At 37.3% G+C, this 26609-nt stretch overlaps 1 protein-coding gene across 3 annotated transcripts; it reads right to left on the bottom strand.

The window, feature by feature from the left end:
* Positions 1-305: 305 nt before the first annotated feature.
* Positions 306-26600, bottom strand: LOC101742676 (uncharacterized). 3 transcript variants are annotated; one of them, XM_004924240.5, is made up of 5 exons: positions 26333-26600; positions 22491-22603; positions 4795-4961; positions 3660-3852; positions 306-2489 (listed from the first exon to the last, which is right to left on the bottom strand). In XM_004924240.5, the coding sequence occupies exons 1-5, from the start codon at positions 26366-26368 to the stop codon at positions 2336-2338; spliced, it is 663 nt and encodes a 220-aa protein (XP_004924297.1). In that variant the 5' UTR covers positions 26369-26600; the 3' UTR covers positions 306-2335. The 3 variants fall into 3 exon arrangements, with proteins under 3 accessions (XP_004924297.1, XP_012544254.1, XP_037874681.1); XM_012688800.4 differs by lacking the exon at positions 26333-26600 and adding an exon at positions 23382-24495; XM_038018753.2 differs by lacking the exon at positions 26333-26600 and adding an exon at positions 23245-23340.
* Positions 26601-26609: the final 9 nt, after the last annotated feature.

Raw genomic sequence — 26609 nt, 5'->3', positions numbered from 1 at the left:
CGAAGGGCGGGACTTCAGTGTCAGAGACATTTGAGATTTTGACCACATATCTTATGTTCGATTTTGGGGGTTAAATTTTGAAATTTCCCTCCAACTTGCCTGGTATCGGCGCAATCAACTGAGCGCGACACTAGCGCTACGCGTTGCCGCGGTCTGTGCAGCATATGAAAAAGTCATTAAAAATTGAGCAGTTGACGGTAAGTACCTACGTAATCCTTTAAAACTTTAAATTTCAATAAAACTGAGCTATCGTACATCTTAAAATAGGTGATGATAATATAAAAGTGTGATTGAAAAAAACCTAATTAATAATACATTTTAATCAAAACAAAATTATTAAACATGTTTGATATGAAAATAAAATCTAGATTTACATAAAAATGCTTTATAAATAAATGTATGATTTAAAAAAAACAATAGTTAAATATTTTACACAGTAACAATAATACTCAGTCTGCATTACATAAATAAAAGATCCATAAAATGATCTACAAATTAAATAAAGTTTTTTAATTAATAAATCATTTTATATTAAATAGCACTCCCTATTCTTACCCCGAACCTAAAGCAATTAACACAAGTAAAACCTAACGATTACCTACCTACATTACTTTAGCATATTATTATTTGTAATTTGAAAAACAGATATACAAGATTTGATCTTATTTTTGTTAAAACATTGGAATAGATACCCGAATCACCAAAAGTACGACTTCTTGTAACTGTTGGTTTGCGCGGGAACGATTTTCTTACGAACTGTTTTAATTTTTTCTATAAAACGTTAAGCAACAGACATACTGAATATGAAGCACTTTGTTTTATTCAGATAAAAAAAAAACCATTATCATTTTTGAAATTCGTGTTAATTCTTATGCTCATCCCGTTTATAATTACTTTTTAACATTTATACGTGTCAACAACGTTTATAGCTTCCTGTAAAATGCGCTTACATCCTTCTCGTAATAGTCATAAAGAATGTCACTGGACTTAAACGACCGTCTAATGTTTTTGTATGCAACTCGGACGGATTTTAGAATCAACATGAAATTTGTTGCCTAGTAACTGCACTAAAACAAAACTGCTGAAATACAAGATCGTGAAAAATTACTGTAAAGTCTAACCTCATTGTGTGCTCTTGAGGGTTCACAACATGTGCGAACGACTATTTTCGTTAGGGATCCGAAATTTCACTCTCAATACGCTTAAAATCATCATTATAATAAAAATATTTAACTAATTAAAAATATGTATTTCTCAACAACATTACATTGTCGATCGAAGATCTAAACCTAATAAATGCAACACTGTCGTTCTTCGTAAAATTATCGCCGCGTAGGAATGTTAAAGTATTTCATAAATAGCACGAGATAAAATCATTATTTGCGAAATTCCAAACTTTCTCTGTCCCGGAAAACAAGATTTATGTGTGTCAATGAGAGTAAATGATTTTTAATTGATAATTAGAAACAGGAAATAAATGTTGAAAATGTACGACGAATCCGCGAAGATGCTTACATTGAACTGGGAGCACCTCCTTTAGAGTGCGTCACCTATATCGGACATTCATTGTGATTGAGCTCTTTGCATTTATGGTCTCCTGGTACTTGGACTTCGGCTACAACTTACGTTTTTATTTATTTATTGATTAGATGAGTGGACAAGCTCACAGCCCACCTGGTGTGAAGTGGATACTGGAGCCCATAGACATCTACGACGTAAATGCGCCACCCACCTTGAAATATAACTTCTAAGGTCTCAAGTATAGTTACGACGGCTGCCCCACCCTTCAAACCGAAACGCATTACTGCTTCACAGCAGAAATAGGCAGGGCGGTGGTACCTACCCGCGCGGACTCACAAGAGGTCTTACCACCGTTACGAAGTTATTTTTGAAATTATTACTTCTTCGAAATTATGGTCTCCTGATAATAAACACAACCGGAATTTCTATTCTAGTATTTGTGATTTGCATCATGAACTCTGTGATGAGAATAATTTATAGCCGTTTCTGTGATAACTAAGCCGATCCGAAGTCTTTTTGTTCGTAATTTGTAAGTTGATTCGATTGATTAAATATTTCAATGAATGTATGCGATGAGATAGTTTTTACCTCACATACAGACAGCTGTCACCACAGCGCCATGAGTAGTAAGTAAGATGGTAAGGAACACAAGTGGCCCTTGCAATTCAAACAGTCCACACTTTTCTAATTCCAATAATTCGAAATGAGTATTAACTAATTCATAACAAACAAACGTTTTGAGCGATTCGCGTGTTATTTTAAACTACCCTCTTGAGCCTTCGAACCGTAAGTCGAAGTGTTTTGACGGAGGCATCTATGGCATTGGATTGGGTCGACAAACGCATCCGGACTCGACCAGAACGTAGTCTTGTCCCGTGAAGGTCACAGGCCCCAGGGGAAGGACCAGGAACAAATAGGGGACGTACGTCTGCGTGCACGTGCCTCGTATTACTGAACATTCGCTGGATCTGTAAAGAGAATTTATAATTAATATCTAATAAATATATTTTTTATCGTAATTATCGAAGTATGATTTCTTGAGACACTAGATAAGTAAGTAAGTAGTTAGTGGTGGTAGGACCTCTTGTGAGTCCGTACGGGTAGGTACCACCGTCCTTTTTTTTGGTATCGGTGGGGAATCCCAGTCTTTACGGATAGCCTGCCGACGGGAGTCGGACTCCGCGCCTCCAGTTGAAAAAGACATAGGAGACTACGCCTTTAGAAAGGCGCGCTGGGCTAAGTTCGGCTCTCGCCAAACCCGCCCAGCTTAACGACTACCGACTAAGCCCCAACGTGCTCCTCCACTCCGGCTGGGCGGGGACCCAGGTACCGCCATGTGCGCGCCATAAGGTACCACCGCACCGCCTATTTCTGCCGTGAAGCAGTAATGCGTTTCGGTCTGAAGGGCGGGGCAGACGTTGTAACTATATTGAGACCTGAGAACTCATATCTCAAGGTGGGTGGCGGCATTTACGTCGTAGATGTCTATGGGCTCCAGTAACCACTTAACACCAGGCTAAGTTTAGATAGGAAACAAAACAAAAATTTTGAAATTAGAATCGATTTTGCGATTTTGTTTGGAGCATTTTTTTAGTGACAACTGTCGATATTACGATAAATGTGTCTAGTTTAGCATTAAAAAAGTTGTGTTTGAGTTTACCGTGTATTTTTCCTACCTAAGCTGATAGCCTTGAGAGGCTACTTCAGCGGAACCTTAACTAGTAAGTGAGCTCACGGGGCTCAAACCTGACGACGTTGCTAACACGAACCCTAGCAAGATCCGTGCTTCGCAGAATTTACCACCGGATCGGAAACGCGACGCACTGAGAAGATCCGACGAGAAACTCAGTGGGCTGTGTCTGAGGGTTAATTTACTCGCCGAGCGCTTCGTCGCTTGCGACGAGTTCGACGAGGACGGTGACTGGTGCTTGAGGTACCTAAAAGCACCGTTAGTGGATCAGGAGGATCCGAAATGACGTGTTTGGGGCGACGTCGAGTGCTTTCCATTCTTTCCGCAGGATCGTGAATGTAGTTACCGGCGGCCACGATGAGAGGGTTCTCATGTCGTGCCGCTTTATCGAAGTGGATTTACCGTGAAATTCTTATATTGCCATTAGATTAACATAGTAAATACTCACTCGCATACTTCAAAGACGACCTGCTGAAGCAGATCCGGAAACTTTTGAACTATGGTGACCGGTTGGCCAGAAGTCAAAGACACCCCGTACATCGGAGCAGTTGTGTTGTAACGGGTCTTGCAGAGACGGCCACCGCCGCAGGTGTTACCGGCTTGTGCGGACGACGGTATCGTTGGTAAATTAACCGCTCGACCTGAAAAACAAATGGCTCTACTTTTAAAACATTTCTTCTTACTCTTCTTACTTCTTATTCTTCTTCTACTTTTAAAGATTTTTTTTCTTTATACAGTAATAACGCATAATGTTGGATGAGATGGTTGTTATTTCAAAACAATTGGGTCTTCAAGTCAGTGGTCTAGTTTTCGCTCAGCTTGGCCCGGAATTCTTAAAGGATCTTTCATATTGGACAGAGAGTCGTGACTTCTATATATAACCAAAATACGGACAGCACACACTTTAAGAGTTGAGCGTCGCTTGGATTTTATCGCTCTAGCGCGTAGGTCCTTGAAGTTTCTTTACTTCCACTTTATCCGTTATGCAGAGTTTCTCGAGCCATTATCTTTCTTCTCCCTGTAGTTTACGTAAAAGCTAATCGAAAAAAATAGCTTTAAAAAAAATTTCCGTTTTGGAAGTGTTACTTTTAATCAATTTCTCATTGTAGTATCCTTCCTGTACTTCCCTACTTCGAATATAAAATATTTATCCGCTTTTTTTTACCTACGGGTAGGTGAGCTCACGGGCTGAACCTGAGAGAGTTTGCTAACACTAGCCCTAGCAAGTGCAGTACTTCGCAAAATCTACCACCGGATCGGAATCGCGACCCACTGAGAAGATCCGGCGAGAAACTCAGTGGGCCGATTTATCTGCCAAACGATTGTTTCGCATAATAACAAAGTTTTTACTGGTGGTAGGACCTCTTGTGAGTCCGCCACTCTGCCTATTTCTGCCGTGAAGCAGTAATGCGATTCGGTTTGAAGGGTGGGGCAGCCGTTGTAAATATACTGAGACCTTAGAACTCATGTCTCAAGGTAGGTGGCGCATTTACGTTATAGATGTCTATGGGCTCCAGTAACCACTTAACACCAGGTGGGCTGTGAGCTCGTCCACCCATCTAAGCAACAAAAAAAAAACTTACCGGTTCTATTATTAGCAGTCTGAGCGCTAGTCGAGCCTTCAGAATACGAGCTATGAGCGTCCAGGAGCGCTCGTCTCATGATGGCTGGGTCCAGTGTCCGCGCGGCTCTCCCCTGTCGGGACGACTGACTCCAAGGACCAGATTTGATGGCTCGGTTTATAAGATGTCTGTAACATTCACGGACAAAATGCCAGGTTAGTATTTTAAAATTGCTCTTTACTATGGAAGCTTGTATTGTATGGTAGATCATATTCTGTGCCCACATAGATCGGATCAGTATCATATAGGTGGTGACTTAATTGAGAATAATTTTGAAAGAGCTAGCCATTACTGATAGTCAGGGGCTAAAAAGAGGTAAGCCCATACAGGTTTTACCCTGAGAAAAAATGAGCTAGAATACTTGTGAAGGTTTCGTATCTAGCAGGTTTTTTTTTATTGTATTAAGTATAAATATATCCTAACGCCGATAACATAATATGTTTCATCTTTGACGATACTTTCTACGACCGAAAATCGAACCCGTCGGAAAACATCCACCAAACGAAATCTTTCAATATAAGTTTACCGACTTCAAAACTGATGGATCGGTATACAAACAGTAATTTAATTACTTTGGCCTCACTAGTTTGGTTGGAAATGTTATTAAAACGGGTTTTTATTTATTTATATATATTAGTAGATAAATAAATAGGTATATAATCATCAAAAGGATAATTGAAATAATCTTACTTCTAGACTTTTTTCAGCTATATTTAAACGACTACAAGAGCCGACAATATCAGTTCGCTTGAATGTCGCTGCCGCCACAGACGTGGACACAAATTTTCGCATATAGCAAAATCAACAACCAGATTACGCAAAATCAAAAAAACTTTTCGATTTTACTTTTAGTGCTCGATTTTTATTCTTTCATAAAAATTGTTCGTTTTAATTAGGTTTTATTTATTTATTAAAAAAATGATACCTGCCTTGACTTAGCATCTGAAGGCTATAATAGTCGCGCCACTAAATTCACCGGCCATCTTACATAAACAAAAAGGCTTCAGACGAAATTTTCTTTCAAAATTTAGAACAGCTCTCTCCTTTCAACGACATCACTCCAGCCTCAAAAATATTAACTACGAATTCACCGTGTTCATCCAAGCCGAACATACAAGCAAACATGACAATGCAATCTAAAACCCGTTACTCCATTTCAGTACGATACTGTGGGAACGTTCTCAGCGCTTGTCCGCAACTTCCTTGCACTTGTCGTAATTACACTAATGTCGTTCTCGACGTTTACAATGCGTAACGGAACGTGAACTTGATTTGGCGCGTTCGTTTATTCTGTTCGCCATCTTGTTTTTCGATTCGATTGTTTGAAAGTTTTTGGTAGATGCCACATTTTTTTAGATCGGTAAATGAACATTAATTACCGGAATTTATTAGGATATCCACCACTTCAGTCAAATTTGCTTGCCCGACCTAGTAAATGCTTATGCTAAAAACCTAGACTAGTAATATAAATACCCATCTACTTAGTTAGCTATTTATTTTTTCTCATTCAGATTGCAAGCTTTGATACGGAGTGTCAGTAAGGGTTTCCCAAAGCAGGTAAGCAGTAGTAGGATCGTAAAGGCTAAATTTAATTCTTTGTTATATTATTCAAACAACCATTTCAGACTAACATTTAATATATTTATTAGATTTAAAACATTTATTTAAATAATATTAATCATTTATTCAGACAAATACTATATATAGTGAAGGAAGTCAATTATATTCTAACGTAAGCGCATAATATAATAATAATCATTTTATTGACTTACATTAGAATGCTCAATTTGAGGCGACAAATATTGAGATACCTTATTTTATTCTTAAGTTTAAGCATTCATCTAATGAATGACACACTGATAACAAACAAATTACTGAACACCCGTGAACACACTTTACTAATTTATAATATTTAAATAATTCATCAAAATAGAGTTCTTTATATTAAAGTATAAATTTAGTTGAAAGGAAGGCATAAGTCAAGTCTAAAAGGACATTAGTCATATTAAAATCAGTACAATCATGTTACAGAGAGAAGCAACTCTTTCTTCAGAGCGTCAATGTGTCCTCAATGACTCATTTCAAAAGTCACATAACTTTTCTATTTATTCTGGGCACTAATTTAATATACAAGGAAATCATCGCAAGATACCTAAGATCAACAGAGGTTGATGTAACTATACTTTTAAAAATCCATTTAAGGTACATAATAATATTATCTTAGTAAGGTTCAATAAAAGGGTAGGCAAACACTAATAGTTTTCTAGTCTAATTGGGTAATTTAAAATCTTTACCAATCACGCGTTCCTGTAGACTAGGTGAGTCATTAATTTGATTCACTCACGATTTTCCTCGTGTCTCAAAGCTCACGTTGGCATCCAGTATTCACGTTCTGTTGCCATAAATATACGACTAGGCAACGGTTTTTCGTTACCATATTTTGATAGTTATTCTAGTAATAAAATCTAGTTACAAGGAGACCGTGATAGAAGTCATCTGAGTTACGACAGGCCTAGCCCGGAGAAGATAACCGATAATATTTTTTTCAGAATCGAATACATTAATTAAGTATATAATTTGTATTTGTTAACAAAATTCCGATCGAATGGCCACTACTATTGGAAAATAAATAAATGGATTAGCTCAGTACAATCATATCAGATTATAACTATTAAACTTGTATAAATATAGCATCTGTGTATAATTTATATTCCTTAATGTCTTCTAGGCATTTAAATTATTAGGCGGAACACCAGCGGCATTGCTTGATAGGCCGCCGTCCGTGTTGGTCAACGTTGTGACGTTTTCGCCAACGACTGTTTCACCTGCAACCTCGGGGAGACAGTCTCTCCTGAGCCCCTTAAAATACCACCTCCCATAGTGATCCCCCTTCGGCGAAACTCAGACCCACATACGCCATCTCAGCGCGCTGGTATCTCTTTAAGAAATTACTCTTTAAAATTAATAGCTTTATGCTTCATGTAAACTGACAACAATTGGTGCTGCGGTAGTAATAGAGGATAGAAAAAATATTTTTTCTCTGGTGTAAATTTCCGCTCTATTTTTGCTTTAACTAACTGGCAATAGTGAAGATTCAACTGGATTCAACTGATTTTGATTTTGAACCTCTATTGTGTACTGATCCAAAAATATTTTCAAATCATCTTCGGTGCTCAGATCTCGGTATACGTTTTCAGGTAACATCGACGTAAGGCCTTTCCAAGGATTCATACCAAACACCATTTCGCTTGGCGAATGACACAAAACCTCGTTGAAGGCCGTGTTCAACGAATACTGAACAAATTTGACACCCTCGTACCACTTCACGCTCTGTGTTTTGTTTAACCAATCATTTAACAACTTTAGAATATCTTTATTATTCCTTCCATTGTATACGTTTTCGTTGAAATTCGTTTCTGAAGCTACTATTCTTATTTCAGGACAAATGTACCCTATTTGTTTCACTATGAGTTCGACAAAAGTAATTCCATTTTTTGATTGTAAAACATTCGGCGCACCGAACACTAAAAATATTTCCAATAATTTTTCTGTAGCCTCATTCGCATTGAACTGTTTTAATACATTTAAATGCGTGAATCTGGTCGCCAAGTTTCGATAGATCATCAAGAATTTGTATTCTTTGTCCTCCACATTATTAACATATAATAGATCCACTTGACCCCTAGAATAAAGCTCTGGGTGTGCAAACAATGATTCTTGTACAATATTCTGTTTTTCGGCGCGATTGTTTTTATATGGCTGCATTTTGGAATAATTTTGACGTTTAATCTTGCAAGTTGTACATAGAGATATGAATAGTGATATTATTTGAGCCGTAATATTTTTGTATTTCTTTTTTATCTGAGACATCATTCTAATTCTGCCAGCGTGGCCCAAATTCATGTGACAGTTTAGCAAAATATCGTACATTTCCTCGATTGGCACTAGCATCAGTGATTTTAATTTTGGCGACGAAGGATTCGTCGCAATCCTCTCGCCTTCGTTCGTTTTCACGACTTTCAATTTGTTATAAATTCGAAAATCGAGTGAATTTTTTGGTACCGCAGCTGTTTTGGATCTACAAAGCTTAATTTTTTCCAGCAAACGTACGTATTTATCGCGACGGTAATTCAAACTGTTACCGCTGCGTCTATTTACTAATTCGTTTAGTTTTTCATTAAAAACATCTTCGTCGACACTGGCCATGTTTCAATATCAGCACTAGACTACGATCATAAACTATTGTAATCTCAATACAAAATACACCATATCATTAAATTTACGCGGTCAGCTGGGACATCATTATTAGTACTCGGTGGATCGTGGAGTGGTTGAAGCAAAGTATGACGTCAGTGACGTCACTTTGTTGTAGGCAAGCCCAGAACGACAATGAAATCGAACAAGGGCCCATTCCAGGCTCAGACAGACGCGATTCAATCAATATTAGTTTCCACTCTTTCACTCGTACAGACTAACCCTAGAAATACAGATTGTTCTAGATGCATCTAGAACTCGCGTTCGTTTAGGCTGTCAGTATCAATTATTATAAATATATCAATGTTGTGTAGACAAATCATTACAAAATAAATGTTCCCTAATATTTAGATTGATGCGCGGGTTGCGGACTAGGATTTCTTGTACAATAGGAAGCAGGGACTCATAAACATACTCAGGTATATACTTTTAAATATTGAAATATTAAACCTCTTCGTTCTACTAATATTTTCTTAAAGTGGCATTCGAACCCACGACCTTCGTCACCCAACAGTCTGGGGCCAAAGAGCTTACACTTCATCTAATCATAAATGATAATCGCTGCAGTAGTGAAATAAATAATAATGATAACATTTTAGTGCTGAATCTGGCGATCATGTTGAAAGGTGTGATCATGTTAAAAATATTATGGGACAGTGCAAGTTCTTGATTAGGAAGACAAGCCCGTTTCTCGGAGTTTCGTCGTCATTATTCGAAGCTCTATAACACATTGTTATTAATATCTACTGGGGACCATTAAAACCGTATTTCTAACACCGAGCTTCACTTAAGGTACACATTATTGGACCTGGGTTCCAGTTTTCCTTCAGATAATAGAAAAAAAAACAATTTTATTCAAACTGTTTTTACTACCCTTGTAGGCAAACGAGCATACGGTCAACCCGATGGTGATTGGTTACCGTAGCTCATTGACGTCAGCAATGCCAAGAGCAGAGCCAATCCACTGTCTACCGCTGACTACTCTCCTCAAACCTTACATACATTAGGAAGAGAACTAATCATTAAGGTATCCATGCTTAAATCAAATACTGAATAGAAAAACAATAAAAATTAAGTTTTTCACGAATCCCAGACTGTGTGGGCTCAATTTTAATTCTGTGACCATGTTCACTACTTTATAACGTCTAATTCATAGCTTTCGTTTTTATCACTGTCAACCGAAAACCACGGCACATCGACATTAGCAATACTATCGTCTACCATAAAATGTAGCCTCTATTACCATCATTATTTAACTAAGTACGTAGACACCTGATTAACCTTTCATAAAACTTCATTATTGTTCGAAAATTAGACAGCATGACAATGGTTTCTAAGTGTGTTTGTATTACTGTATTTACGGCTCATAAAATACTCTCGACCTTTTAGCCTAACTTGGTTATTTTTCTAGTACCTAATTAATATCATAATGGACTTTTTGAGACAATCCGAAAATCCGGGTCTAGCGTTTTAGTTGTTACTCCACAGTTATGCGCCTTTTCAAATACTAAAGGAGTATAATAAACTACAATTTATAAAATATACTTGGTCCCGATGAAACAGATTAGTAGATTCACACAGTATTACACTTTGTCCGCTCAGTAAATTGTATTGCTTTTACTGTCTATCTTTGGAGATATTTTGAAGGCTTCAAATATTGTTTTAACGACCATTTCACTCCCCTTATAATCTCTCCCGCTGCTAGTAGCTACTTCTTATAGCGTTAAAGTATATGGCGATACTGTGTGACTTTTAAATTCGTCGCACATATTCATAATATCTCGTAGACTATTTTTATGGCTTATAGTAAGTACAATAAAAGGTAGTGTTCAAGTATCATTGAAATCTTGATTAAATGACTTTGACTTTAACACAGTATTGCTATGGCAAAATCCCTAACTTTGAAAGATGTTAAAATATTTTGCATTCTCTTTTACTTGCAACATTTATTTAATTTTTTCCAAAAATAAAGTGTCTTCAAATTCTGTTTTTGTACAATTAATTTGAATTGAATTCTAATAATATTAAACTTCTAATAATTCTAGATGATTATAGAAGTTTTTTGAAGATATTTTATTGAACACTTTTGCAACTGAAGTAAAGTGAAAAGAAACTTCTCAATCTAGTCTACATTCCTATAAACGAGTAATAGCACAGTTCAAAATGATAGTATTGACTATTTAATAATCGTTAATCACTGTAGGATAATTTCATTGCAGTTTTAATAATAAAAAGTCTAAGTTATGCAGAGAGAAATATGATGCTACCTCCAATGTTACTCTTTACCTCTCATTTTAATTTTTTTCCTACCTATTCGCTGGTTGTGAGGCAATTTCAGCCACATACGGACGGGTAGGTGAGCTCACGGATTAAACTTGAGAAAATTTGCTAAAACTTGAAAACTAGTCCAGCAAGAGCAGTGTTTTGCTGAATCTATCATCGTATTGTAATCGGGACCCACTCTTAAGATCCGGCGAGAAACTCAGTAGGTTGTGTCTGTGGTATTTTCAAACATTTCATAGTTACTCTAACTTTATATATATATATATATATATATATATATTATTCTTTTTAAACCTAAAATGTTTAATGAGTTTCGAATGATTCCGGTACTGTAGTAAGCTAATAGTGTGCAAATTTTTTTTACAGGGTTATGGAGAATGCGAAAAAAATGCTAAACACAATATTCGATTGCAGCTGGCATCACTGGTTCTGTCAAAACTGACACATTGGAACTTTCATTCCAACTGGGAACTCAATGAATTTAGTAGGTAAAAAAAAACAACAAAATTTCTGCTTAGAACTTACTGTAAGCTTTACATCATTAATATAACACTAGATATTAAGATATCGACACCTCCTACGTATAATATCGTAACTCTATTTTATCAACTTTACAGTATCGCAATTCAAAGTTATGCAAGCAGATTTTTGATGATAGTGAAGTCAAATCAGCTCATTTAAGAATCAAAATTGGCATACAGATATATTTTTAGGAACGGAATATTACTTCTAAAAAGGTTTTTTGAATTTTTTGCTAGAATTTCTTAAAAGTCACATACGGTTTTCTACTACGGAAAATATCAATGGTATTTCGTTGTATGTAGTACTTACTATACTTTACGTTGATATATATGTAGGATTAAGTAGGGTATGTTACACGTACGATAACTTACATTGGAACTAATCAAATAATAATGTGTCTTGGGTTACAGTTACCATAATATACAATACAACAAAGACGTTCATAGCATAAGTGCTATTAAGAGGAATAATTAAAATAAAATAATTATCTTCCAGTATACTGAAATACAATGTATTTCGTAATCAAAACAGTCCAAATAAACATTCTCTCTAAGAAAATAATCTTAAAATATTAATCAATGGTGGTTTTGTTTATTTTAATAGTATGTAGTATTAAGAACATGAAATAAAATCTTTATATTATTATAAAGATTGTATTTATTGTTTTACTAATTTACGGATTTTCTAAATCAATTTGCTTTATCCAAAAGAAATAGTATTTTGTTTAAAAAAATGCACGTATTATTTAAAATATGCAATGAAATATGAAATTTAAAATATAATTCATATTATGAATTCTTTATTCATCCCTGTACTCCTTATCAACTAAATAAAAATATATTTTACTAATAAGAAAAAGATATTTATTCATTACTTGAATATTCGTAAAAAATTCAATCAATATTGTTCTAAAATAACATATATAAAAAATTTCAGTACAAAAAATTAAAAGAAATTAATAAAAACTATGTAATATTAATAAAATTATTACATTAATTATTAAAACATTAGTCTGTATCTAAATCCGGAAAACTGTCGTTAACAGTATCTGGTATGCTTTGGACAAAATCATAATGAGCGCTGGGTATGATTTGAGATTTGCACATGCTCATCAAATCATCTTTTTTCGCCTGAGGTATCATCGGCAGCCTATTGGCATACAGTACATCAATATTTATTACACATTGTCTCCTGGCAGACGCTTTTATACATAAAGTATGGTAATCTTCGGCAGCTAAATCATATTTATATAATATAGTAATTTACAAGGATCTTCAGGTTTTAAACACCTCTCTTATTTTATTCCATTGAACTTTTTCTCCATTAGTACTTTTAAACCCATTGCCATTTAATAACGTTTTGTAATTAAAAAAAAATCGGTGTGTTGTAATTCTTCTACAATATAAGGCTTTCCTTTTTGTTTAGCCCAGCGTACTAAACAAAACCACTCAAATGGTGTATAAGCAAGTTTATTCTTGGCACATTTTTCTATTAAGGCGTGAACACTGTCGCCCTCGTTTTGGTTATGCCCAACTTCTAAAAAGCAATGATGTATTGTCACTTTAAAAATAAAAGCGGCAACCGAAGCTCGCTTGTACCTTGATCCTTACATTTGGAGATGTACTTATATATAAGCAACTAGCCACTTCGTTTGCCTCGCGTTTCCCTTGGACTTCATGTCACATAAAACAAGTACCTTCCTGTTCAGCCACATTAAAAACTGTAAAATTAAACAGTTAAAGCTTTCGTTTATAATAAAGTATACTTATATTACCATTTGGAGCAGTAAGAACTTTTGAAAGTCGAAAGTGGCCACTAATAGTTTACCATCTGATACTTTGGCCAGTTCTTTATCGGTCGACTTTTTTGGCGAGCTATCTCTTTATTTTTAATATGTGCTTCATATAGTGTCAGACTAGATATATTCTTATAGATATGACACTTGTCACATCGGTATTCTTTGGCATATAAAAATTAATCTTAAAGTATGCATTAACGATGTCGCGATATTGCCGTTCAGAACTAGCTTTTGGAGAGTATGTTAATGTATTAAATCACTTATTATACAACTCACACAAGCGATGGAAATTTAGATCTCCGTCTAGGTAAATTTTACTACTTCCTCGGCGAGAGTAATGAGACTCTACAGGCTGAAGAGATTTTATGTGATCGCATATACTTCTGATAACATCCCTAGTTATTACTTTGCGATGATTAGTATGACGCCCTTGCAGATCCGCTTCTATCAAGCCACTTACCTTACTTACCTTTATTTTCTAAAGACTTATAGACAAATTGTTTACTTAATGGAAATGTGTTTAGAAACATCTTCTTGTACACAGTTAAGTAGTTTTCCTGGTCGTCTAAAACAGCCCTTGGGAATCTATATATCAAAGTAAACCTACGCCTAGACTCCATATCAGTGAAAATCCTTAGATTTTTTGTTTGACAACCAAGTTTTCAATAAAGGCTTACTGCTTTTCACGGTTTTCTAAATCTTAAAGCCTATTGAAAATCAATATTCTTTCATCATCACTCATTTTCGTTGACCATTTTAGTCTACAGTTCATATGACACATATGACCCAAAATAGGACAAATCCATCTATTGGTTTATCTCATCAATATCTGCGTCAAAAAGGGGCGGTAACTGTGTAAAAGAAAAACAAAAATATCTTTTTATTGAGATTTTTTGAAAAGAATACTATAGTAAGTTATGCTTCATATCGAAGTACAATATCTTAAGTGTGACATAGGATAAAAAAGTATAGGAAATTCCAACGTAAAATATCGTAAGAACAGATACGGGACTCGTTTATATTTTTTTCAATAGTAAACTATCGTAAGTATTTACTTACGATTTTGGAGAAGGATCGAAATTCAACGTATAGTATAGTATATATATACTTACGATATTTTACTGTGGGTATTATACTATTTCATATTATTATATTTTAAATAAATCATAAAATCATTATTCATAGTGTAAAACATATATATTACCTTGTACCCTCGTAGTATTTTCCACAAAAGGGTTGGATGTACACACATCATCACTATAAGTTGAATTATTAGCGTTTACCGGTTTTTGCCAATCAAATTATCACATTGTTTTACCGGTTTCATTACTGCATCAATCATTCGTTTTGACCTAGATGACATAGTTGATAGTTAATCTTATACTTACTGTCCATTAAATAATATAAATCAGTACATTTTTTTAAAATGTGATATTAGCCGCGCTCGTGCTCCTCTCCAGCGTATACAATCGGTACTACTACTTACCATTCCTTCGCGCGGCTAAACGATCACTCGCCTCCCGCGTACAGTACATTAACTGCACTATACGATATATTACTACGGTAAATATGAACATACGACAATATGCACTCTCAATATCTTTGGTTCTATTGCAAATATATTTTTTTTTATTAGATGAAACGATAAACGATGTTATAAAGTATTTGAAAATCTAAAAATGTCATTTTCGTCAATTTGTTGGTTACGATAATATACGTAGGAGGTGTCGATATAGGCAATGAAAAGTGAGGTCATTACTCATTCGCTTGAGATTTGATTTACGACAGTACCTTCAATTATAATTTTTGGTGAGCCTCCAACTTATTAACTCAGGCACCGACTTTTGGGAAATAAAGTGTCTTAAAATCGCATAATAATTCATATAAGACCTTATTGAACTCTAATCAGTAAAGTCAGTTCGATAAGTGTGTAAAGGTAATATTTTTAATTTTTTGTAACAAAATTAGTATACTTATTAGCCGATAAGAACAGCAACTTCAAATATATGAATATAAAATTATTGTATAACTATTATGTATATTTATCAAATAGATTGTTATTAACAAATTATTATTCAGCAAATCACACAGGAACTCAAGCCGAATTAAAAATGATAAATCTTGTATATATGAAGATGCAAAAACAGGTAATGAAGTCTATAAACCATATGTTTACCCTTCTTTCTTTAAATAACTGTCTGACTTAGGCATGGTACACTCTCTACAAAAAAAAACCTCAAAGAGAGTTATTGTTACTAACCTTCGTTCATATTGATCTTAGTGGGTTTAACCTTGGCACACCATCAACCTACTAACAGCATATCACATAGCTGATAGTCAGTGATATCCTACTGACCTATATAGTACAGGAAGCTAACTAAGATACTAATGTGAAATGATGGGGTAGTGCTATTGTTAGCTACCTCAGGCCTTGAACTGTTGTAATTTTCAATGAAAATAATATTAGTTTTAAAATCAATTCCACTTGATATATAAGTCATGTTATTCAAGTCAAGAATTAAATTGTAGTCTTGGAATAATTTTATCTACACTATAATATTTATGGTTCATCATCAAACTTCATATCATATATCACATCATAAATTAAACTACGGGGTGAGCATACTTATCTTCGATAGAACTTTGGGCATTACTCAATATTATAAAACTATTCAATGCAATTATAACAGTTTGAAAGTAACTGTAAAGGCCTATTTGAATAAAAAATATATACTGATTTCCATTTTATTGAGTACTATTTATGTCTAAGATTTTTCTACCATAAATTATGTTTTATATATTGTATTTTGTCTAGACCATAACAGATTGGAGGCATGTAGTATATTACTAAGTTAGTTACCAGTTAGTATATATTACTAACTGGAATTTGCCTTCCTTACAAATATTCTGTACTGTTTTCAAGTCCTATCCTAAGATTGATATATGTCTGTTGATTAGTGTTGACTGAAGCTAATATTTCTTCTTTCTCTGTGTAAATATTCATATTCATTTAAATCAAGTTATGTTTTATCTAATGTGTCCACAAAAATAATGAACCTATAATTCACAGTGATGATGAAAGTATTATCAAGCAGATACCAGAGCAAAATCAATTTAAGAACTGACTTGGCCTTTATTCAAAATGGGAATAAGTTTGAGAATATTGTGAAACTGTCAAAATTATTATATTATAAAAATTATGCTTAATTTCTGAATGAATCTGTTATCTCTTTATGTTTTTTTTTTGTAGTTACTCACTCCTTGATCACTTCCTGTTAACTTTCGTTTTGTATTTTTGATAAAAAACTGTTTCAACACGACAATTATGTTGACAGTATTTTTTTGTAAAATTATTGAAAGTATCTCAGACAAAGGTTGTCAGTCCATTTTTCAATTACTACTTCCTATTATTAGCCAATAATGGATAGCATCCAGAACAGTAGTTTAAATGATTGGTTTTTCATATAGTAAAAACTTAATGTCCAGTGTATTAGATCAGTTTTGAAAGCCAAGTCCAGTTTTTGAACGTTCTCGATAGCGTAAAAGTTAACTGAAATTAATTTGTATATAGTTGGAACGTTTGCCTACGTTTGCCGCCAGGGGCGCTGTTCCAACTGGATACTTTGAGCTAACTTTTACGTTATAGAGAACGTTACAAAGCTCGCACTAAGCACGCGTAATGTAGTGATGATTCCGGACACGTAAATACAGTACTCCCCTTACGGCATCAAAATATCAACTATAGTTTATTATCTGGTAGGCAGCGGCTTGGCTCTGCCCCTGGCATTACTGAAGTCCATGGGCGACGGTAACCACTCACCATCAGGTGGGCCGTATGCACGTCTGCCTATAAGGGCAATAAAAAAAAACTAGGCATTTGTAAGATAAAGCAGTGTCCTTAATATGTTCCTGCATAAGTCTTCCCTTAATCCTCTCTTAATAGTCTAGTCAACAAGTTCAAAAACGTGTTAAATAGACATAAAGCTCCTAAAAATATGTACGATAGCTCATTGGATGCGGAATGATGTCTACAAAAATGTTTTTTAAGGGCTTATTAGCACATAAAAAATTGCGATTGTTATAAACAAAATAAGATTTAAAAAAAAAGGAATTTGGTTTTTCCTTAATAATTTCTAAAATAATGATATTTAAGGAATTTTGAAAAAAGATCCTGAAAGAGGAGGAAATTTCCAATAAAAAAATCCCAGCTCCCGGAATTCTATCTCTATTATTTATAAAATTTTTTTAACGCTGAAAATAGCGCTCCGCGAGGTCGTTACGGCATAGGCGCGCCGTCTAAAAAGCCGGTATATCAGCTAAAATTTTTTTTTTATAGTATTAAATAACAATTTCAAAATTTGAATAAATTATGGTGTAATCTAAACACTTGAACGAAAAAAACCTCGGTGAAAAAAAAATTTTGGGGGTTGGTGCTTCCCGCTTCCGTAGGTTTAACCCGCGATTCCCTACAAGTGACCCCTGGGTGGTGCTAAACGGGAGCCGAAAACATAACCGGTGGTAGGACCTAGTCCGACTGGCTGGCGACCACCCTCCAACTAGAGTCCGCCGCCAAATAGCCTAGCTGTGTTCCGGCGTGTGGGTTGGAGAGCCAGTTCTATCCCTTCCTTTTCCCCTTCCTTGTTGGGGGTGAGTCTTGGTGACGCCTGGAACTTGCGGAGCAGACGTGCGTGCGAACTCGCGGGGCGTGATTGTTTGACGGGGGTATAGGGAGACCCAGTGAAACGGTACCCGCTGCCGCCCGCCGGTCAGTAGGGGACCTGAACCCGGGTGTCTCTACTAAACTCCGCCCCGGGAAGCTGTCCCGCCAACCGGTGTAAAATCCTGTCGTGCGGTCGTCGTGCCGGAGTCGGAGACCGGAGTGGATCCCGGCGATCGCACGCAGAGTGGACTGGGGGCCCTTCCATGCCCTGCGTCAGTCTCTCACGCAATCCGTGGTCGAGCACGTACTATGTTCCGCGCTTCATTCAGGTGTTGCCTCGATCTCACCTCCAACATCCTACCTCTCCTAATCCTACTCTCCGAAAATTTTACAACTATGAAGTCGCCAAAAAAAAAGAAAAGGGTTTCACAGGCGGTTCCCCATTCCACATTTAATGTGGATTTCAGCAATGTCAGGGGCCTACATAGCAACCTTGACGCCGTACACCACCACCTTGAGACGGCGCAGCCTGCCGTGCTTTTTTTAACGGAGACGCAGATATCTGCTCCGGATGATACCTCATACCTTGAGTATCCCGGCTACGTATTGGAGCACAACTTCCTGCGTAAAGCCGGGGTATGCGTATTCGTCCGGGCTGATGTCTGTTGTCGCCGTCTTCGGGGCCTCGAACAACGGGACCTGTCCCTCTTGTGGCTGCGCGTAGATCACGGGGGCCGTAGCCGAATCTACGCGTGCCTGTACAGGTCCCACAGCAGTGATGCAGGTTCAGCTCTGTTTGAGCATGTGCAAGAGGGGACTAACCGCGTGCTTGAGCAGTACCCATCTGCGGAGGTGGTGGTTCTTGGAGACTTTAACGTTCACCACCAAGAGTGGTTGGGGTCCAGAACCACTGACCTCCCGGGTCGGACTGCCTACGATTTCGCCTTGGCCTACGGCTTCTCCCAGCTGGTGACACAGCCCACCCGTGTCCCAGATATCGAGGGGCACGAGCCTTCTTTGTTGGACCTTCTGCTGACCACAGATCCGGCCGGATACAGTGTGGTGGTCGACGCTCCACTTGGATCGTCTGATCACTGCCTTATTCGTGCTGCCGTACCACTCTCTCGTCCTGATCGTCGAACGACGACCGGGTATCGAAGAGTTTGGCGGTATATGTCAGCAGATTGGGATGGATTGCGTGAATTTTACGCATCCTACCCATGGGAGCGGTTCTGCTTTTCCTCTGCTGATCCTGACGTCTGTGCGGACCGACTTAAAGACGTGGTGCTCCAGGGGATGGAATTGTTTATTCCCTCCTCTGAAGTGCCCGTTGAGGGTCGCAGCAGACCCTGGTATAACAATGCCAGCAGGGATGCTGCACACCTCAAGCGGTCCGCATACGTGGCATGGGATAATGCCAGGAGACGTCGGGATCCTAACATCTCAGGGGAAAGGCGGAAATATAACGCCGCTTCCAGGTCCTACAAGAAGGTAATTGCCAAGGCGAAGTCGGAGCACGTTGCTAGAGTTGGCGAGCGATTGAAGAGCTATCCCTCCGGGAGCCGTGCTTTTTGGTCGCTCGCCAAAGCTGCAGAAGGAAACTTTTGCAGGTCTAGTCTCCCACCACTGCGCAAGTCCGATGACAATCTGGCCCACAGCGCGAAAGAGAAGGCTGACCTTCTGGTCAAACTCTTCGCCTCGAACTCGACTATGGACGACGGGGGTGCCACACCACCGAGCATCCCCTGGTGTGATAGCTCCCTGCCGGATATCTGCTTCACACAGTGTGCAGTCAGGCGGGAGCTCCGACTCCTGGACGTTCATAAGTCGAGTGGGCCAGACGGCATCCCCGCAGTGGTTTTGAAAACGTGCGCCCCTGAGCTGACACCTGCGCTAACGCGTTTGTATCGCCTCTCTTATTGCACTAACAAGGTTCCGTCTTCATGGAAGACTGCTCATGTCCACCCTATCCCCAAGAAGGGTGACCGGTCGGACCCATCGAGCTACAGGCCTATCGCGATAACTTCCTTGCTTTCCAAGGTGATGGAGCGAATTATAAATACACAACTCCTGAAGTATCTTGAAGATCGCCAGCTGATCAGTGACCGACAGTACGGTTTCCGTCACGGTCGCTCAGCTGGCGATCTTCTTGTATACCTTACTCACAGGTGGGCTGAAGCCTTGGAGAGCAAGGGCGAGGCTCTCGCTGTGAGCCTTGATATCGCGAAGGCCTTCGACAGGGTCTGGCATAGGGCACTTCTATCGAAGTTACCATCTTACGGAATCCCCGAGGGTCTCTGCAAGTGGATCGCTAGCTTTTTGGATGGGCGGAGCATCACGGTCGTTGTAGACGGTGACTGTTCTGATACCATGACCATTAACGCTGGCGTTCCACAAGGTTCGGTGCTCTCCCCCACGCTTTTCATCCTGTATATCAATGACATGCTGTCTATTGATGGCATGCATTGCTATGCAGATGATAGCACGGGGGATGCGCGATATATCGGCCATCAGAGTCTCTCTCGGAGCGTGGTGCAAGAGAGACGATCAAAACTTGTGTCTGAAGTGGAGAACTCTCTGGGGCGAGTCTCCGAATGGGGTGAATTGAACTTGGTTCAATTCAACCCGATAAAGACACAAGTTTGCGCGTTCACTGCGAAGAAGGACCCCTTTGTCATGGCGCCGCAATTCCAAGGAGTATCCCTGCAACCTTCCGAGAGTATCGGGATACTTGGGGTCGACATTTCGAGCGATGTCCAGTTTCGGAGTCATTTGGAAGGCAAAGCCAAGTTGGCGTCCAAAATGCTGGGAGTCCTCAACAGAGCGAAGCGGTACTTCACGCCTGGACAAAGACTTTTGCTTTATAAAGCACAAGTCCGGCCTCGCGTGGAGTACTGCTCTCATCTCTGGGCCGGGGCTCCCAAATACCAGCTTCTTCCATTTGACTCCATACAGAGGAGGGCCGTTCGGATTGTCGATAATCCCATTCTCTCGGATCGTTTGGAGCCTCTGGGTTTGCGGAGGGACTTCGGTTCCCTCTGTATTTTATACCGTATGTTCCATGGGGAGTGCTCTGAGGAATTGTTCGAGATGATACCAGCATCTCGTTTTTACCATCGCACCGCCCGCCACCGGAGTAGAGTTCATCCATACTACCTGGAGCCGCTGCGGTCATCCACAGTGCGTTTCCAGAGATCTTTTTTGCCACGTACCATCCGGCTATGGAATGAGCTCCCCTCCGCGGTGTTTCCCGAGCGCTATGACATGTCCTTCTTCAAACGAGGCTTGTGGAGAGTATTAAGCGGTAGGCAGCGGCTTGGCTCTGCCCCTGGCATTGCTGAAGTCCATGGGCGACGGTAACCACTCACCATCAGGTGGGCCGTATGCCCGTCTGCCTACAAAGGCAATAAAAAAAAAAAAAAAAAAACTCTTCGGAACGACATCTTAGATAAATAACAGGTTAACTATTAACCTTTATTTAATGCAGGTTTTGAACCGTATTCTTTGAAGGAGACGATTATATTCAAATCAGTCTGTATTGACATATCAATAAAATTTTTTTGTCCAAATGCACAGATTGCCACCTTTGATAATAGACGACTCATGTACTCGACAAATGTTCACGATCGACTTCCACGGTGAAGGAATAACATCGTGTAATAAAATACAAACCCGCAAAATTATAATTTGCGTAATTACTGGTGGTAGGACCGCTTGTGAGTCCGTGCGGGTAGGTACCTACTACCGCCCTGCCTATTTCTGCCATGAAGCAGTAATGCGTTTCCGTTTGAAGGGTGGGACAGCCGTTGTAACTATACTGAGATCTTATAACTTATATCTCAAGGTGGGTGGCGCATTTACGTTGTAGATGTCCATGGGCTCCAGTAGCAACTTAACACCAGGTGGGCTGTGAGCTCGTCCATCCATATAAGCAATAAAAAAAACCTCATTTTTATAGACATGAAGTTTTAAAGTGAGTGGCGGCATTCACGTGATGTCTATGCATTCGGTTAATCACTTAACACCAGGTGGGCCGTCAACGAGTTCACCGGTCTTGGATATTTTTTTTAGTGCTAAAGCATTCATGACGCCAAGAACTTTGATCTAAATGGTAAGAAAATCGTAAAATTGAAAGCATACCTAGGATACGGCGAGCCGTCTGGACCAGGACAATCCGAGCTTTCCAACGCATCTCCCCATGCATATTTTAACCGTGGACCGCAATCTGCCATGACAGAACACGTAAACAATGCCTGAAAAGTGAAAAAATTTTTTTTTTAGAAAATTTATGAAATGTAGGTAATGCAAATTTGCATGTAGGCACTACTAATATCCCTAATTTAAAAAAAAAAACAATGGAGTAATTTCAGAAAACTTTTACATACTCTTACATAGATTTCTTCAAAATTTTTTATAGGATTTACCTATTATAGCGTCACTCAATCTCTTAAGCATCTCCATAACATCTATATAATACAAATTATATTTTTTACTTGTCATTCTAGATCATTACGAAAATCAGCACATTATATTATTGAGGTCTCAATATCATAAAGAAATGATTCTGTCGCATGAATTCACAGGCTGCGCGTGAGCAGTCATTGGGTGGTATGTGTGTCGTGGCCGAATGACACAGATCCCATAACGACTGTGTGGACTATCTTTTACTGTTGAAACCTTTTCCGTGTTCCAAACTCCATAACGACAGGAAGTTTTAAGTTCATGCACACACACTAACTTTAGCTAAAACAAGTATGTAACTGAACCATGTTGCGACGGTATGTAGTATGTACTACATGACTAAGCGAGTTAGGTGTTTATACACTCAAATGTAGAACTCGCAATTTCTCCGTAATACAAATAAAATCATTAAATTCCTAACCTTATTACTTACGTTTGACACAATTATGGATACCTACTTCACTAAACTATTAGACATAGTAATATGATGGACATAGGTATTTTAATAGTTAATTTTCTAAAATCTGTATTGATCCTGCATGATAAGTCCCAGCCTATTTTTAATATTACCTTACCCATCTCGTAATTCCAAACCAGTATGTTATTCATCGGAAATGAAAGGGTAACCGAATGTGCGATGAATTGAAAATACCTACCTTCAAGAAAGTGTCATTGTCAGATTTCTAGGTCGCCAATGACCACATGTCGTTGACCTGTTGCCTAAACAAGTGTACGTCAGGTGCTAATTTCTAAAATACTATGCTGCGACTTTGGTATGGCTAAATTTGGGGTTAATAAGGGAGTGAAGAATACAGAATTTTACAACAATTACTATCTGTAGGTTTGGAATTCAACGGGTAAATAAATTGTTTTTGAGTATGACTACGTATCAATTTTAGTCAAACAGGGAATGTATAAATGATAAAAAAAATGGAATTTGTCTAATGATACAACTTAAGTTTAAAATATAAATTTTACACTTTAAATGCAGATAATATATTTATCGTGATAACATTAATAGAAAAGATGGTTCTTCAATCGCCATCGAATGAGCTTAATTAAAGGGTTCAAAACAATAAATAACAAAAAAAAAAAACGTTACGCCATGTTGAATCTCGTTAATGTTAATGCGTTTTGTGATTATGCATTAGGTAGGTATATTAACTATGTCCTTTCTTCACCTATGAATAGCTAAGTTACTTCCTACTGCTATAACGTCTCAAGGGATTAATTAATATAAGTAATCGAGATTGAGAGTCTCAACGGATTTAAAGCACCGATACAAAAGTGAAATTGGAATATATAAAAAGCAGCGAAAGTGCTCCGTCGCCTGAATAATCTATTGTATGGAAGGCACGTTTTCATTCACCTTTTCCGATTAGCTGCGACAAACATTTACCCCAAAAAATGTCTTACAAACAAACTTGTATCACTTCTACCTTCTTGAGAATATTATACCTACTCTGTGAACTAATAATATCTATCACCCTGTTGTTTTTAGAGAAAAAACATTGTAATGAATTTTACTTTTCGTTAGATTTTTTTATTGCCTTTATGATTTCGTCATGAGAATATTGAATAAAGAAATAAATGTACAAATAAAATTTTATATTTTAGTCATAATTCTTTCAATAAAAGCCATTTAAGTTTTGTCTCTTCAAAAAAACGGATCGAAGTCGGTCTAAACACGGTTAAAAATAAATGTGATAATCAAAATTATGTTGGATTGAACTTTTATTAATTACATTTCATTATTACACATTTTAGATACGTCGTATATTGTCTATTTAACGTAGGTATACCTAATATCAGATAACACGACTTAGGTATATAAGATTTACCTACTTAATTAATACTTATATTATTTATGCTATATAATTGAAATGAAACATAGTTGTTGTTTGTGCAACTTATTAAGAGCGGATGACGTCTCACGTTTACAAATTTTACTTTACTGTTAATACAAAAGTTAAGATAAGTACTTAAGTAGTACAAACTTGCATAAGTACCTAAGTAAATTTATTATAAGTCTTTATCAATCTGCTTTAACAAAAATCTCTGAAATGGAGCCCTTACGTCCATTGAATGCTTCTTTAAAATCGCAAATTTTGGATATTTTTCAATTACCTATTTTATTGTTTCAATAGCTTTTTCATTTCTCTTTAATTTTAAAACTGACCTTTGAATAACCACAACTTTTTTCTGTAGTAGGTACGCTTAACGATCGTAGCATACAGATTTGATGATAATTTTGGATAAAGAATAGTTAAGTCAATAAAAGAATAATAGTTGCTTCATTAAACCGGTTATGAATATTCCTCGTTTTGTGGGATTTTATCAGTGGCAAAATTGGGGAAGTGTCTTCCCCAACCTCTTCAATGTGATGCTTCCTTGATTACTAAAATTTATATTTTGACAGTAAGATGTCCTTAGCTAAATTGGGTTGTCAATCCGTCGGTTTCGGAAAATTTCCTGATTCTCTAACCAGCGTTGTCTCTGTAATTCGTCTGATTTGGCAACACATGAGGGTGAACACACACACGTTAGCGAAACATACTTGTGGCGACCAACAACTTGGCTTTGACTCGTTGGTCGAACTCTGAACAACTTTTACCTACTACGATATCTCGATTGACGGAAAAGTGGACCATTATAATCCTTAAAATTTTGCTCATTCAAAATCATCGAGAGTCGGAATCCTTCCTAAAAGTTAAACTTCAGTGCTAGAACAAAAATCTACAGAGGGTTTCACCCGTAGGGAAGAGGGTTGTTAACTATAACAATTATCAGAGGCATTATAAATGTGAATTTTATTATAAAACAAATCCCTGTAATCATTAAATCATAAAGTAAATGCATTAAGTCTTAACAGACATGTAAAAACAGTAATAATGTTCATGCTAGTTCTATTTTACTTAAACGTCGCGCTCTTTACTATAATTTGACACGATTGATATGCTAATAAACTAAATTCGGACGCAAAGACTTTTATATAAAATCCTTAAGCCTTAAAATGTAGTGCTTCGATTTTCGGCCAGCAACTTTCAAATTTACTAATTACAGGTTGTAACTTTAGGCAGCGAGTGAGAGCTTTGGTTAACAGTAAACCGTAGATAAATCTCTATCATACTATGATTGTTTTTTTACCTATCTCCCTGAGCGGTTTGTTCGTTCTAAATGCATAGGCAATGAGTCAGTCAGCCGTTGAGATGATCGTCGTCTAAATTTTATATATTTATTTTGTTGAGCGTGTGCTTACTAAAGGAGAAAGCTACATGTAGGTACGTACAACGGTTTTAGTTCTGAAAGGGGATATTACTTCAAATATAACAATGAAATACGTTTTTACAGTCTTATTAGGTGTATTCATAATTTTTTTTCACTTTATTTTAAAATTATGATATATTTTGGTATATAACATTAATAATAAACAATATTTCTTGACTTTACAAGAAATGATTTATTTCACATCTGAGGAGACAATAGGAATAACATAAAAATTAAATATATTAATCACTTACCATGTAAATAAACACCGCTAAATTTATTGAACACATTTTTAAATAATTTTAATTTACTTTAAACGTAATTATATTACCAAGCAATTATTAATAATTAGTGCGGCACACTATTGTACGCAAGTTTTTCTTTTAATAAAAAGACGACACATTCGCGTGATTGGAAGGGCGTGCGGTCGACGCACTGCCCGCGCAGACAACAAGTGGTGTTCTATGTTCATTATAACGGGAGTTCAGCCGAGAGTCCTAAGAATAAGCGTTAGCGCCTACTTTACTGCTG

This window comes from Bombyx mori, chromosome 22, assembly GCF_030269925.1.
Source record: "Bombyx mori chromosome 22, ASM3026992v2".
Classification (NCBI taxonomy): Eukaryota; Metazoa; Arthropoda; class Insecta; order Lepidoptera; family Bombycidae; genus Bombyx; species Bombyx mori.
This window is presented reverse-complemented; position numbering and strand designations above follow the sequence as displayed.